General features: G+C 32.5%; 2 protein-coding genes and 1 pseudogene across 4 annotated transcripts; all 3 read left to right on the top strand.

The window, feature by feature from the left end:
* Positions 1-796: 796 nt before the first annotated feature.
* Positions 797-1,729, top strand: LOC130957204 (protein FAR-RED IMPAIRED RESPONSE 1-like). Its single transcript, XM_057884077.1, has one exon. The coding sequence runs from the start codon at positions 797-799 to the stop codon at positions 1,727-1,729; it is 933 nt and encodes a 310-aa protein (XP_057740060.1).
* Positions 1,730-3,804: 2,075 nt separating this feature from the next.
* Positions 3,805-10,534, top strand: LOC130954599 (uncharacterized). Of its 3 annotated transcripts, XM_057881357.1 has the most exons (11): positions 3,805-4,605; positions 7,920-8,058; positions 8,157-8,244; positions 8,400-8,931; positions 9,047-9,153; positions 9,255-9,342; positions 9,430-9,519; positions 9,759-9,848; positions 10,012-10,136; positions 10,236-10,305; positions 10,390-10,532. In XM_057881357.1, the coding sequence occupies exons 5-11, from the start codon at positions 9,080-9,082 to the stop codon at positions 10,477-10,479; spliced, it is 627 nt and encodes a 208-aa protein (XP_057737340.1). In that variant the 5' UTR covers positions 3,805-4,605; positions 7,920-8,058; positions 8,157-8,244; positions 8,400-8,931; positions 9,047-9,079; the 3' UTR covers positions 10,480-10,532. The 3 variants fall into 3 exon arrangements, with proteins under 3 accessions (XP_057737340.1, XP_057737339.1, XP_057737341.1); XM_057881356.1 differs by lacking the exon at positions 3,805-4,605 and having other exon boundaries at positions 7,498-8,058; positions 10,390-10,534; XM_057881358.1 differs by lacking the exons at positions 3,805-4,605; positions 7,920-8,058; positions 8,157-8,244 and having other exon boundaries at positions 8,315-8,931.
* A 4,501-nt stretch (positions 10,535-15,035) lies between these two features.
* Positions 15,036-15,719, top strand: LOC130957202 (fasciclin-like arabinogalactan protein 11; annotated as a pseudogene).
* Positions 15,720-15,954: the final 235 nt, after the last annotated feature.

The raw sequence follows: 15,954 nt of genomic DNA, 5'->3' as shown, positions 1-15,954 counted from the left end.
TCATAAACTTATAAACACCTTAAAATTAACTAATACATAGGTGTGTTTATTCAAATTTTTCTTATGTATATCTACATTTGTTTACTATTAGTTAATAATTTTTTTATTACATTGATTGATTGTGTATTATTATTTATTGTGATAATTTTTTTTACTATGCAAATTTCCTTAGATGCAATTGAATAGTATTGTGTTCATACATTTTTTTTACATTTTATGTTAATAATAAACTTACAACACAAGTATGGGGAGTGTTCACAAAAATTCAACAAAGAGTTCTGTTGAATTTGATGATTTGAGTTTTGAGTATAGTAGTTCTAGTGAAGAGAATGATATCAATATATCTTAAAAGAAGGATACAATTGATGAAGCTATGAAAATGGTTGATCCTGGAGATGGATTTGGTGAAGTTGAGAAGAAGTTAACTGAGTTGACCAAGGATGACATTTGGGGTATTGAGCATGATAGTGTAGAGCAGCGTGTTCAATTCTACAAAAATTATGCCAAAGTACATGGTTTTGTTGCAATGTGTGATGAAAAGGATTATGATTTCAACGGCAACCTTAACATGAGACAAATGGTTTGTAATAGAGAGGGTACACGGAGAAAGAAGTATTTGGAGATGGAGAATAGGAAAAGAGACCACAGGCCGATAACACGTGTAATGTGTCAAGCCAGAATTAGATTTCACTATGATATGAAATTGAGGAAGTGGAAAGTCACTGCATTTTAAGAGACTCACAATCATGACCTTATTCCACCTAAATATGTACAATTTGTCCCTGCATATCACGTAATGACCGAGGCCGACAAAGCACAAGCCAACAGTCTGCATGATTATGGTGTGAGAACATGTCATATAATGGGTTTCATGTTAAAGCAAAAGGGAGGACCTGGAAAAATTGGTTTTACAAAGAAGAATTTGTATAATCATTTTGACAAATCAAGGCGTGCTAAAGTGAAAGATGGTGATGCATATGCAGCATTGAGTTACTTGATTTCTAAGGCCGATGAGGATCCATTGTTGCAAGGAAAATTTTCTCTGAAAGATAATAAACTTGAAAATTTAGTATGGGCTGACGGAGCTAGCATAATCGATTATCAATGTTTTAGCGATGTACTAGCATTTGACACAACATACCAGAAGAATAAATATAACAAGCCATTGGTTGTCTTCTCAGGAACTAACCATCACGGTCAGATATGCATATTTGGTTGTGGCTTGCTAGCAGATGAGAAGCATGAGACATATGTATTAGTTTTGAAGATTTTTCTTGAAATAATGGGTAATAAACTTCCAACAGCAGTGGTGACAGATGGTGATCTTGCAATGAGAGGAGCAATTAGAGAGGTGATGCCAAATGCAACGCACCGACTTTGTGCGTGGCATTTACATCGCAATGCGTATGAAGCTATCAAAAATTCTGAGTTTCTTCATGGATTAAAGCACCTTATGTACGGGAATTTTTTTCCGGATGAGTTTGAAGATAAATGGCATCGCTTAGTATCAAAATTCAAACTTTCTAAAAACGAATGGGTGAAAAAAACATACGAGATCAAAAGGATGTGGGCTTCTGCATATTTGAACGACACGGTTTTTGGTCGAATTAGGACTACGTCAAAATGTGAAGGAATTCATTCGTTGATAAAGCACTATATTAGTGAAAAATGTTATCTTTTGGATTTGATGCATAATCTTAACGAGGCAGTGAGGCAATATCGGACATGAACTATTATTTGATTTTAAGTCATTGTTCTCAAGTCCAGTTTTAACATGTTTCGAAGACATCAAAAAGGAAGCAGCAAATATTTTTATCCATAATATGTTTAAAGAGGTAAGGAATGAGATACTAGAAGCGAGTAAACTAAACGTTGTCGGCCATTCAAATAATACTAACAAAATTGAGGTGAGAATGAACAAATATCAAGAGCCAGCTATTGAATATAAGGTTCGGTATGATAGAAGCACTAACAACTTTGCTTGTGATTGTCGATTATTTGAGAGCTGTGGTATCCCTTGTTCCCATATTTTTTGTACTATGAGACATGACCATATTAGCAGTATTCCCAATACTCTTATTCACAAGAGGTGGACGAAAGATGCTAAAAAAGAATACATTAGTTCACTTACTGCCGAGGATATTGAATCTGAAAAGGTTGCTAGTGTTAGGTACGGTGCTCTAGCGACGCTTTGTTTTTCACTATGTGATAAAGCATCGAAACATCGAGATGACTTCATGGAAATCAGAGAAGACATTTTTGGATTGATTATGAAACTCCATAAAAGACACAATCCAAATGAGAAGCTTCCTTCTACCGCCAACTTGGTAGGTGACCCAAGTGTTGTGAAGACAAAAGGAGCCCCATGACAAACAACCAAGACTGCTAAGGCCCGTAAGTGTTCGCACTGTAAACGGATTGGTCATACGATTCGTAGGTGTCCAAAACTATACGGTGGATAATGCTCACTAAGTTTGAACGAAGATAAGTTGAATACTGACAATGACCAATCAAGTACAGAATCAAATGGTGTTACGGTAATATCTATTATAAATTTTTCTTTGTTTAGAGTACATTCTTTTCTGTACTACTTATTTCTTTTAAAATTTATGTGTTGTTCGAATATATTGTATTACAGGATATGTCTGATGAGGAAATAATACACCAATGTAACGAAAAACGTAGTGATTTATTTGAAAATATCTAGAAAAAAAGTGAATAAGCCTCATGTCCAATCTACAGAAGTTCAAAGCAACCACTTCAACGATAGTAGAACAGAAAAGCCTAGTCCACAAACAAAAATAAATGCACCCGAAGCTGCTTTTGAGGTATATAATAATGTATTATAATATAATTTGAACTGCTAGAGATTTTTTGATAGTTTTTATAATTTTGCATGTAGGACACAAAGAATGATAGAATTTCAAGTGTCCAAAAGAGTAATAAAAGAAAGTGGTTAGATAATAATCGCATCAAAAAGGTTAGTTTGACATGTTGTATTCTTATGTATTGATGCAATAATGTATAAAAAATATTTTTAATAATTTATTTTTTTTATATTTATTTAGCAGAGTAGAAAACCAAATAAAGAAGATCATCAAGAAGTGTCCACGAAAATTGGAACTTATGGTGCTATATCCTCTACAAAGGGTATTGAGAACTTTCAATACATGAATGGATTACCTATGTATCCCAATTTTAATGGATATCCCATGCCACCTTGTTATTTATTAAGTGGAGGTGAAATACCCATGTTCCAGATAAATCTATCACACGCTAATGTACCAAATTACTACTATTATTGGAATGCAAGAGTTCAAGATTTTAACAAGAAAAACAATTAATGCATTCGTCAATAATTATAAATTGTGACTTGTGTTCGCTATAGAAGTGTATTAGTGTACTCCAAACAAATTTTATGTATAAGACCTCGGATTTATGAAAATTAAATAATACATTATTTTACGATTTATTCTATTTAATCAAGAATATATTTTTAGAGATTTTTACATAAAAAACGAGTACTTTTTTAATTATAATTTAAAGTTCTAGTAATTGAAAAATAATGAAAATTTTATATAACGTATTTTGAATATTTAGTTTCGAACTTATTTTATAAACAAAGAAAAATTTATTTATTTATCTATAATTTTAAAATAGAGTATTTAATTAAAAATAATTTACAAAAAAAAAATGTATATAATATTCTTAAAATTAATTTTATTGATTAAGTTTAGTTTTCAACTCATATTCTATTTCAATCTCTAAATTCCCAATTCAAACCCTAATTTCACTTACCTTAACCCCTATTACTCAACTCACACACACGTAACCCCCAGCTGTTTACCCCTTAGTGAGCCACGCTCTCTTTCGACATGCCACTCACTCACCACGCTATTCCCCTTTCCCTCTTACCCACACCCACACAACACACACAGGTTGAAGGAGGAAGGAGGGTGAAGCTACTGCTGTGCCGTCGCGTCCAGCTCGCCATCGCCCGTCGCCGCACCGCATCACCGTCGAGAGTAGAAACGCGAGAGAGGAACGCGAGCCCATGGCCGAGGAGGGAAGCCCACTGCTGCGACGCCGGAGATGCGGGTCAGGGCCGAGAAGGGGAAGGACGCCGCTGAGGCAAGGAGCTCGACGCCATCGCCAAGGCTCTCTCATCGCCTCCATGCCGTGACCCCGTCGCCACTACCGAAGGCTCTAGTGCTAGCCACCATTGTCTGTTGCATGTGCGAAAGGAGAGATGGGACTTGAGTACAAGGAAAGGAGTCGTGTGAGGCTGGTGCCGAGAGACAGAGGGCTGTTCAACCGCCACCGCTGCTGCATCGTCAACGTTGCGGTTTCAGTAAAAAAAGGGGATGCCGTCGAAGTACCTCTGATATGGTCTAGGTCCCTTCCTCTAATTTGCTCTGTTTCCATTCTTGCTCTGCTGCTATTTTATTTGTTACCCTATTCTCGTTTTATTTCGTTTCAGCCCATATAACTATGATTTTTGATAATGTTACTGCTGTTGCTACTGCTGGTTCTAAGCAGCTGCTGCTGTGAATTTAGAGTAAGAGGGTTTATCGCGTTTAAATTCTGCGGTGTCGACTAACTGAGGTAGGGGATTTGTTTTAAAAATAAAGGTTTTAAATTATGAATGCCAATATAATTAAATGAGTAATTGTAAATAGTTTATGGTTGGTTGTGTGAATAATTGTTGGAATTGAGTTGAATCATAGCTGTGATTGATGATGTTGTGTATTTTGAAGTTATACTTGCTGTTAGTACTTGTTGATGATGATTTTGAGCATGGAATATTGAGATGGCTGCTGGAAATTTATTTGATGAATCATAACTTGAGATGCTAAAGAATGGATGATGTGATAATATGGTTATGTTGCACCTATGATGTGAAATCGTGATACATTGAATTAAGAGTTCTTGGGCAACTTTGGTTAGTCATAAGAAAGTTAGAAATGTGGTTTTACATGAATCCTAGGCTTGAATATATGATTTGGTATGTGAGGTTGTTGGAAAATATTTTGTTCAGAATTTCTGCAGAAATCTGCACAACTGGAAGCAGAACGAATGACGTTTTGGGAGCAGTCCAGACCTAATTTTTAGATGAAATAATTTTTCTGTATAATTTTAGTGTGTCTTAAATATTCCATAAAAATTTCACGGAATTTGGTCAAGTGGTTTGGAAGATATGATTTTTTGAAGTTTAGTGGTTGCTGCAGATTTTTCTGGTTTTCTGGTTCTGCAGTACTAACTTACAGACGCTATAACTTTTAATTTAAATAGAATTTTGAGTTGATTTCAAAATAATTTTAAAGATCTATTAGTCTATTTTAAGTGAGTACAAGTTTTATGTTCATATCAATTTTGTAGACTTAGATAAATCACTTGGAAGCTCGGTTGTTTGCTGGAAACTCTGAACTGGTTTATGAAAACAGGGCTCCACTTCCAATTCATAATTAATTAATTAAATGATTTGATATGAACCTGAAACTTTTGGATTCTGAAACTTAGGGATGTTGACTGTAATCTCATCAAAATTTAGAAGCAACGGATTAGAATTGAAATTATTATGGAATTTATATTTAACATGGCAGCTTTCTGGTTTCCGAATTTTTGTAAATGCAACAGCAGAATTTTAAAGCTTGTATAAAAATCAATTTCTACTGAGAACGTGTGGCTTTGTTCTCACCCCAAGGTTTTTAGAAAACCTTTTTAGAGATACAGACAGGATGGCTAATCAAAAAGCTACAGACGAATAGAAGGCTTAAGGCTTGTTTGGCTAGTTGCTTCTAGGTTTAATATTAATTACGTGAGTATATGTTTATCTGACATTAGTTGAGTTGAAATAAATACGAAACTAAAATGAATTTCGTTTTTCTTAAAATCTATCGACCAATTAACGTGTAGAGGCTCAATATTAAATAGTAAATAACGAAAACATGTTAGTAACTCCTTACTTTTGGTTCGATCATGACGTGCTAAAAGTTAAGCTGTTACATTATGTTTTGCCCCCAACTTATTAACCCTCAATATTCTCTACCTTACTCTCTGTCTTTTCTACATAATTTCATTTGGTTGGAACCTTTTGTGTATGGCAGCTAGTTCAATTGCATGTTGAAAAACATGTTCAATGAAAAAATTCATTTTTTTTGACATAAATAATAGATCTTTAAGATTGAATCCATATCTTATCTATCAATACGATAATTTTTATATTGATTTGTGGTTTATCACTAAAAATAATTTTTTTTATTTTCATAATAGGAAAAACTACCAAAAGTACCCATGAAGTTTACGAAAGCTGACAAAAATACCCATAAACTAAGAAAATTAATGATGTACCCATGGAAAATGGGTTTCGTATGACAAAAGTATCCAAATTCTAATTTTTTTGTTAATTTTTTAATAAAATTTCCAAACTACCCTCACTCTCAACCTCAACTCACTTTTTCAACCTTCCATAATCTAACTTGTACCTTTAAAACCTTTGTCATGGAGTCCAAAACTATTCATATAATAGACCAGGCCAAAATCAATGGTGGTGGTGGTAGAGGACTTCGACCGATTCCTAGCAGATAAATTTAGTATGGTGAACTCTTTTCCATTTTTTTCGCCAATACCTTCGCACAAAGAAAGCCCTCAAATTAAGAAAAAAAAAAGGAAATGAAACGATTAAAAACTGTTCCTTTATGATTCTTTATCTGATTCTTCATCGGTATTGATTTATTCTTTTGTTAATCTCGCCGCTGCAATCTTCTGTTGCATTATTATCCAAAATTTCCACCATAAAAGATTCATTTCATCTGTTGTAGGAGTAGTTTTGGACTCCATAGCAAGTTTTAAAGGTGCATGTTGAATTATGAAAGATTAAAAAAGTGAGTTGAGGTTGAGGGTGGGGATAGTTTGGGAATTTTATTAAAAAAATTAACAAAAAATTAGGATTTGGATACTTTTGTCATATGAAACTCATCTTCCCTGGGTACATCATTAATTTCCTTAGTTTATCGGTACTTTTGTCCGTGTTCGTAAATTTCATAGGTACTTTTGGTAGTTTTTCCTTCATAATATAAGTGAAATAGTAAAAACTTAGAGATGGTCATATGAAGAAAATAAAGAAATGCTTAAAAAATGTTATTAATCCCATGGCGAGAAAGCTTTAATAATTAATTCACAATAAACTAAAAATATGAAAAAGATTATAAATGGATAATATATTTTATTAGTGAGGATTAAAAATACAACCTTATATGATATAACATAAAAGTAATAAAACCAGGAAAACTTGCTATGTGGGTAAAGTTTTAAAGAGCATTGATGTAAATTATATTTCAAATTTTATGAGCTTAATTTCTTTTATTATTGATGTAATTATTAACTAATGTTTTAAAATACTATGATACTTGGGCTTCTGGCCGTTTAAAAGTAAACTAAAATTATTTCTAAATTATTTAATTATATTTAATAGAATATTATTTTTTAATTAGACGGTATAAAAATGTATGCTGAATACCTTAATCACAAATAAATGAAGAGAATGCAACTTTTGGACGCCTCTTCTCACCCTATAGTAAGTTTTCTACATTTAACCCATCCCTTTCATCTTTCATCTTTTATCCCATAGTAAATTTTCCATCTTGTAATCACTCCTTTCATCTTCCGTCTTTCCTTTTTCTTGTTACAGAAATATGAGAAGTCAGGCTTTATGAAAAATTACTTCAAAAATAATTGATGCGAAACCCATATACATGATGACCTTTCATGTATCCAGTTTTCAAATTTTCTATAAATGGATGAAATTATTTTCAGTTATCACCGTAGAATTCGAATGTCTTACATTCATATATGCATATTGCTTTTTCTACTTGTAATTATGTCTTCAAGAGGAACTAACAACTCCAGTTCAAAAAAAGCTAAAGCTGAAAGCAATCACACACCTCAATCACCGTCTGATGTCATTGGGGAAAACCTTGGCAGCGCTCAACAAAAATCAAATGTAACAAAAGCACAAGTGAAGAACACTCTGATAGAGGCCATTGAAATTTTGTCTAGGTTGGAATACACTTCAATTGATTCTATGAATTTTAAATTTTTTTCGTATTTTTCTTAAGAATTATGATATTTACTTATTTATTTATAATGGTTTTCAGTCTCAATGAGGGCATCAAGATGGTAGAAAATAATGTGGAATTAAAATCTAAAGAAGTGGATGTGCCAGTTGGAACCATCTTTAATAAGGTGATCTCTAATCTCTTCTCAGATTGTTATGTTGAATTCACTAAGTATTGATCAGTCTTCAATTAATTCATCTGACAATTAGTTGATTAAACGTCAATAGCATTTCGTGGAATAGTAATGTAATCATTTTCTAATCATTTCCAAATATTTTTTAGGAGAATAAAAGTGAAAAATATGATGCGCTCAACTCACAAATCATAAAGATGCTAGAAGTTGTCACTAACTTGCAAAACATGGCCTCTGTCAATCAATCTATGATGCCAATGATGCCTTACTTTCACCCCATGCCGTCACAATTTTATAATCATTTGGGAGGATTTAACCTAAGCTCACCTCTTTATCCATCGCTTTCAATGCCAATGACCATGTCTCCATATGCAAGTCCCTTTGAAAACCTTTCTTCTGAGCAAGCCGTGACAGACACGATAATGAAAAAGTTGGCCACTCTCCCGGTTAAAAAACCTTCTTTTGACAGAAAAAAATCTATTCTCGGTGTGAAGAAGACTAATCCTAAAATTTCTGGAGCCCAGTCATCCAAAAAAACACATGATAAACAATTTTGTGTAGCAGATACTCCATCAACTGATATTGTCAAATCATTGCTGAGTAATGCATCTCCTACTGGTTATCATATAAATCAGAGGATTCCAGGGTATACTGAGAAATCTTGGGGTTGAAGCTCCATTTGTGAGTGTCAATTGCTTAAGTTTTATTCGTCGAAACACTTTTGAAGATTTTCTAATTCTTGAGTTATTTTAAATTTCGAGGCTTAATTTTTGTTACCTTTTATTTTTCTTAATAGTGGCTACCAGTATTGTTTGCACCGCCAACTACCATGGAATTAGATGACACTGAAATCATAGTTGCAACCTACATATTTGGAACAAATAAAGATAATGAGTTTGGGAGGTAACTTATTTTGAAAAAATATTATCTTTGTACTTTGTCATCTTATGATCGTATTAGAAGAACAATGATAAATTATTTTTTTTATATTTAATCAATTGTAGGCAAGAGATATTAGCAAAAGGATACAAATTTGATGCAACCAGGGATTCTTTTTTTAACTTAATTCCAAAGGGTTGGATTGACCAAACTGTAAGTTATTTCAGTTGATTTAATTTTGGATACCAATCCAATCTCATGATTATTATCATTATCTAACCATGTCTAATATGCATTTAGATACTCGACGTATATGCTCATATGCTAAATGATGAGGAGAAGACTACTTCCAAAGTTTTAAGACATTGGTATATGTCCACAGTCTTTTTGGTAAGCCACGTGTAATTTATAATAAATTTTTTTTAATCAACATATCAATAATTGTTAATATTTGTCACACTTGCTTGTATAACGTAATATAAGCGCTCCAAATGCTTATATTATATAAATAAATTGAAATTTTGCACCAGAAGAAATATATAATTTTCATCCTCATTCTGTTCAATATTTATATGTAATTTAGTTTGGCAATTTAACATTGACAAAATTATATTCTTCACATTGTATAGCAAATGGCATTGTCGGGAACTATCCCGAGTAGTCAAGTTCAAGAGGATTATAAAGAGGCATTTATGGGCAAAGTGGAAGTCCTTAGAAAGGTAAAATCATGTGACATAATTTCAACTCTACTAAATAAATATCTGTTCCTCTATTTGGTATATCATTTCTGTATTCAAACATTTATGGCATCAATTTTACATCTTCATTTATACTATTTTTACAATTTATAAAAACACTAATTCAATGTTAACCACTTATTAGGCTTTGTACCTTAAAGGGATGCTTCAACATGACTCTTTCTATGATTTTGAGAGTACGATTAGGTCTAAGGTGTCTGGGTTTCCCATTTTGGAAGCTCTCGGAATAAGAAGACAAAGAAATGACTCGTAATTTTCTAGTTCTTTATTTGGTTTGTCAAGCAATCTTTTTTCTTTTGTCACATTGTCTAACTAGTACTTTTTTTTTCCATATAAAATTTAACATAGCTTTGATTGCGGTATTTGGGTAGCAACTTGGATGAAGAACTGCATTTGGATTGATGATTACAACATTTATGTAAGTTACATTACATGATAAAGTTCTAATTGTTTAATTTCTAATTACATAAGTGTGACTTACTACTGTTCTTATCATTTGAAGGTTGATGATGCAACTAGGATGCGCATTGCTATAGATTTGATCATGAAGCCATACAATCTGAAAAAAAAACACCATTATCAAGGTTGCTAAGAAGAACTACAAAAAATTTGAGGAAAAGAACAATAATTTAGTTAAAAAATAAGAGTATATGTTACTTCTGATTGCATCAGTTGGAAAAATTCTAAATAAATTATGTTAACTATAAATGATATAAATAAGTCATTTTGGTGCTAGTACTTTAGTAATGCGACTTTTTTTTGTGGTAGCTATCTATTGTTATAGAATCTTTCTATATATAAATTAAAATCTATAACAATCCTATATATTTATATTTTGGAATATTGATTTTTCCTTCTTTTTGTAAGAATGGATTTTGTTATGACATATTTTTTTATAGAATGTTTCAACCATTTTAATTCAAAGAAATTTCTATTGATTAAAGACTATATAAAAATCAACAACAAATAAGAGTATGTTTACAAATTTTTAATGTATATATCACTTTAAATACATATAGAAAAGTAATCCCTAATTACATTATTTATAAATGAAATTTCAACAGCAGTTGACTTTTCAAACATTGCAAAACAATGCATCCTTTTCTTATACAACTAATTGAAGGAGTGACTAATTTTTAACAAATCACATTTATAACTTCTTCATTACATGCATGTCATGAAACTATCATTAAATAAAAATAAAGAAACCTCAAAGATATAATTTTGTATCACAAGTAATTACAAAAGATCATATCTATAATAATTTTAACTCAACAATGATCATTATTACATAACTAATTTAAATCCGTATGTTCAAAGCAAATTTTATTCAAGTAAACATTACAAAATGCTTCAAATTAAGTGCTCTGTTTCTGGTAAATTTGTGTAACAATTTTTATTGATTGGTTAAGCCACTCGAAATAAACATCACATATATAATCAAGTATAAACTAATAAATCATAAACAGTATATTATAATCATCAATAACCGAAATTTAATATGAACTAGAACCTGTGTTTATGTTGTATGATTATTAAGAATTATTACTATTAATTTTTTTTCTACTACTCTTTGAAGTACTCTTTGTTTCTGTAATTCTAAATTAATGAAATAGTATTGCTACCGAAGGAGAAAAAATTGGAAAAAGAAAATCAAATGGAACTAGGGACAATGGATATGTTTATGCATTCAATGAATTGGTTATTCCATCAATCCAGAAGTTTGGACCTGATATGATTGTTTTGACAATTGGACTAGACTCTAGTGCAGTAAGTTCTATTTATCATTTTCTTTTAGGTTCATGATTTATACTCTTGCCATAGTTAGAATTTTCACCTATTTTTAACCCCTCAACCAAATATACCCTTAGAAATGATCTGTTTCATTTCAATCACAAAAAAGATTGTTCTCATCAATTACAGCAGAAGTTAAGTCAGTTTTCTTTCACAATCGAATCCTTTAAATAAGATATTAAAAAAAATATTTCTTGTGTAAAATTTCCTTCTACAGACTTCAATTGAATGGAACATGACAATGTTAACAATAGTCAAATCACATTATCTTTACTTTTCCCTCATTATCTAACAATAAAGAATCTTTACTTACTTTAGGTGCCTCAGTTTGATCCAAATGGAAGGCAATGCTTAACAATGGAGGGTTATAGAAAAATTGGGAAGATTTTTCATGATCTTGCAAAACAGCAGAGTGATGGACGCCTTGTAATTGTTCAAGAAGGTGGATACCATGTTACATATTCAGCATACTGTTTACATGCATTTCTGGAGAGTGTTCTCAGCCTAGCATCATTGCCTCCATTACCAGATCCTATTGTTTATTACCCTGAGGATGACACATTTTCATCAAAGGTTATAGATGCCATTAAAAACTATCAAAAAGATAAACTTCCTTTTTAGAGAGAACTCCTTAACTTTGGAGATACTTCATCTGGAAAAAAAAATTTCTTATGTCAAGAAGGTTTAATTATATCTTCTAAGTAAGAAGAAAGAAGGAAGGAATTTGTTGTAACTTTCACTAAGCATATCACTGGAAGAAAAAGAGGAATATAGCTTATTCTCAAGTATAAATTTACTATTTCATTTGTAAAGCTCTAGAGTAATGACTTATGGAAAATCTACATTTTAAAATTTCCCTGGAGCTGAATTGTCTCATGCAATAGTAGTAGATATTATGATTGTACTTTTGCCATGGTTTCATAATTATTAAAAAACTACAATATTCTGCTACTAATGGATGAATAGTGTTAAAGCTTAGAACATCTGCATAAACAATTGCTTTTATTCTCAATCATACCTCATAATTATGTGATATTTTTCAATTATACACCACTATGACCTGCGAGGCAGCAGTGACAGAGAGGAAGCGATGACAGCACCGACAGAGCAAGGAGCTGCGATGAAGAAGACGACCTGCGAGTCTGCGAGCCAAAACGCGACGTGCAGGGAGGTCATCAGAGCCGCACCATGTCCGGCGAGACAAAGACGACGAGACGGCTGGCGTGGTTGGAGCCTGGAGGGGTTGTTGGCTTGCTACCTCACTGGGAAATTGGTGCCGTTGAGGGGATTAGGGTTAGGAAAGAAGAGGAAAACTAATTTTTACTTTTTCTTTTTTTTTTTTTAAATAATTTATTTAAAGTTTACCATGTATGGTAATTTGATTTAACCAGAGTTAAAACGTGTGTACAGTGTATTAAGTTATGTATATATAAAGTATTTAATACATGTATTAAATTTATTATTTTTAATTTTTAAAAATTTAAAATTTATTTGCTTATTGGAATTAATAATTACACTTGTCATCAATTAATTGGAACACATAAGAAGGGTATGTAATACCCTCAAATTAGATGGGTATCGAAGAAATCACCTAACTAATTATATTCATGAGGAAAAAGACGTAACTGATGATATAAAAAAGAACTTGTATATTTATCAATTAAAATTAACATTAAAATTAAATTAAATTATAATTCCAACATACTTTTTTTAAATTTCAAATCATGATTTGAACTTTAGACCTACATATCAAAAGGATAATATTCATTTTTATTTTTTTTTTCAACGAGAAACCACAACAAATAAAAGTCTTATCATGAATATAATTTATACTTTCACCATGAATGGTTTACACAAACAAGCATATATAAGTAAGTATAAATAAGTATGCATAATAATTTAACAGAGATAATAAAGATGAAGATAAATTAAAAAAATGTCTGATAGCAATGCTACATGCTTTACCTTGTCTGCATATGCCTCAGTATAATGATGTGCCGTATCATAAGATGATACAAACCCTTGCGACCTTAGGAACTTGTAAACATGTCCAAGTTTTCTTCCATTCCAATCACTGAGTAATAAGAAGTTGTAAATAAAATATGCTTAAAAGTCTTAAACTAAAAATAAATGGAAGTCCATTCGGTATTTACCTGCATAACATAATTGGCATGGGCTTGAGGTGGAAATCTCTTTGATAGGATTCTATATATTGAAGTATCTTATAGACCTGCAGAATTGAAATAGCTTAAGGAACCTCTCAGTTAAGATACTAGGCCTAACAGTTGGTGAGTGCTTATATACATCATATCTAAATGCTAAATTACCTGATTTAGTCTTACAAGGGACATGGTTGAATCATGAGGAAATAGTAGGTGAGTGTTTACAATCAGAATTTCTTGCCTAACATCACTGTTTTTCCACTGTGAACATGGAAGAGCCAGCTCAACATCTAACAACTGAGCTATACGATCACCACAATCATTGAAGTGTAACTCCTTATAATTAAGAATATTAAATAATTCCTTTTGCACTGCTATTAGAAGACCTGCGGATCCCATAGGAAGGAAAACAATATTGAGAATTCAGACTTTTTACATAAATAGTCAGCAATAGTTAAAAGAAATCCAGAACAAAACTTATGGGGCAAAAAAGAAAAGCGACAACCTAGCACGTGATGTTTAACAAACAGAGCATGTTTTCTAAACCTGTCATGTACTGTTCCAATTTACAGAATTCAATAAGAAAAATATAAAATCTTAGAACCAAGTTAAAAGAGCAAATCTTTGCGAATTGGATTAGTATTTCAAGGTGTTCCTTGGGGAAAAAGGTAACTATCCACTTAAATTCTGGAATTGACATAAGATTACGCTACAACTATTGTAACGATAAATATACAGAATATGGCATACCATCACCAAAGTTGTTGGTCCTCCCAAGCCTGAAACTAACATAACCAGCATCTCCAAGTCTATTCTCATACAAGTTAACAAGCTCTTCGTTTCCAACCCAAAACTCTAAGTCTCAACTAACTTGATCTGTATTAATCATCATCGATGTTCTTAGAGTTTATTCAGTACTTCTCTGGAGCATGTGTATTAATTGTTGGTCCCATACTCAAACCATATTCCTTGTACTAACATATAAAAAATAGTATGTTAATCTATTCTACTGTACATGTTTGAATCTAATATCTATTCCTATTTATGTGATCTAAAGCATAGGTTAAGGTTTGGAATAAATGGCACTACTAATATTCACCTACCCCAAATCTCTATAATTTCTTTGGCCTTCTATAATATCATTTAAATCTTCTTTCTAAAACACCAAATTAAAAGCCTTCATTACCAATAATTAAGTAGAAGATGAAGCAAGCTCTATTTTCCTTGTCCCTACTTCTAGTCCTCTTGATTTCTTCCTTGAATTCTTCAGTCACAATGGCACAGGCACCTGCATCAGCACCATCACCTCAGGCTCCAGATTGTTGTAACTCAACCTTAGATGACATAACCAGAATCCTTGAAAAGGAAAAAACATTCATAGTCCTAACCATGCTGTTGAAAATAATAGAGATCATGAAGAGCATCAACAAAGAGCTCATAGCAGCAAAGAGTAGTAATGGCCTAACAATCCTTGCAGCAGATGACAATGCCTTCTCAAAAGATAAAGCTCTTGCAATTCCACATCCTACCCGAGTGTGTTTCAAGCTCATCAGGCTTTGGTTCTCTAAGCAACTCTGTGGAAACAATGACAGGTAAAGGCACCAAAAGGCTTCTGCTGAGAGTGACAAAACATGGTAAGATGATCAGTGTCAACATTTCCACTGGGGTAGTGAATGCTACAGTCACAGGAAAGGTTTATTCTGATAAGAAGGTTGCTATATATTGTGTGGACAAGGTCTTGATTCCTTTGTATCCTCCACTGCTCCAGCTTCAGCTCCTGCTCCTAAATCTGATAAGGAAACACACACCAGTTGAGTCATATAATGTTGAAATGTCCCACTCTTGCATTCAACAATTCAACATCGAACCAGAATAAACCTGATGACCATGATTTCTAGATTTAAAAAATAGGATATTACAATTAGATCATAGTTTACACTTGAAATAGGGGATTTCCAATTGAAACTGAAGTTGACTTTGAAAACATACCTGGTTCTTGTGATCTCGATTGAGAGAGAACGGAGAAGGTCCAAAGTAGGAGGAGCCACGGCGGCAACAGAGAGAAGGAGCGACGGCGGCGCGGCAGCAGCGGAGCGACAGGCAGCAGTAGC

This window comes from Arachis stenosperma, chromosome 10, assembly GCF_014773155.1.
Source record: "Arachis stenosperma cultivar V10309 chromosome 10, arast.V10309.gnm1.PFL2, whole genome shotgun sequence".
In the NCBI taxonomy this organism is placed as follows: Eukaryota; Viridiplantae; Streptophyta; class Magnoliopsida; order Fabales; family Fabaceae; genus Arachis; species Arachis stenosperma.
Note: the sequence above shows the minus strand (reverse complement) of the source record. Positions and strands in the feature narration are given on the sequence as shown.

Coding starts and splice junctions, on each gene's coding strand:
- LOC130957204 (XM_057884077.1), top strand. CDS start 797: ATGACCGAGGCCGACAAAGCACAAGCCAACAGTCTGCATGATTATGGT.
- LOC130954599 (XM_057881356.1), top strand. CDS start 9,080: ATGGAATTAGATGACACTGAAATCATAGTTGCAACCTACATATTTGGA. Junction 9,520..9,758: donor ATATGTCCACAGTCTTTTTG/GTAAGCCACGTG, acceptor CACATTGTATAG/CAAATGGCATTGTCGGGAAC. Junction 9,849..10,011: donor AAGTGGAAGTCCTTAGAAAG/GTAAAATCATGT, acceptor ACCACTTATTAG/GCTTTGTACCTTAAAGGGAT.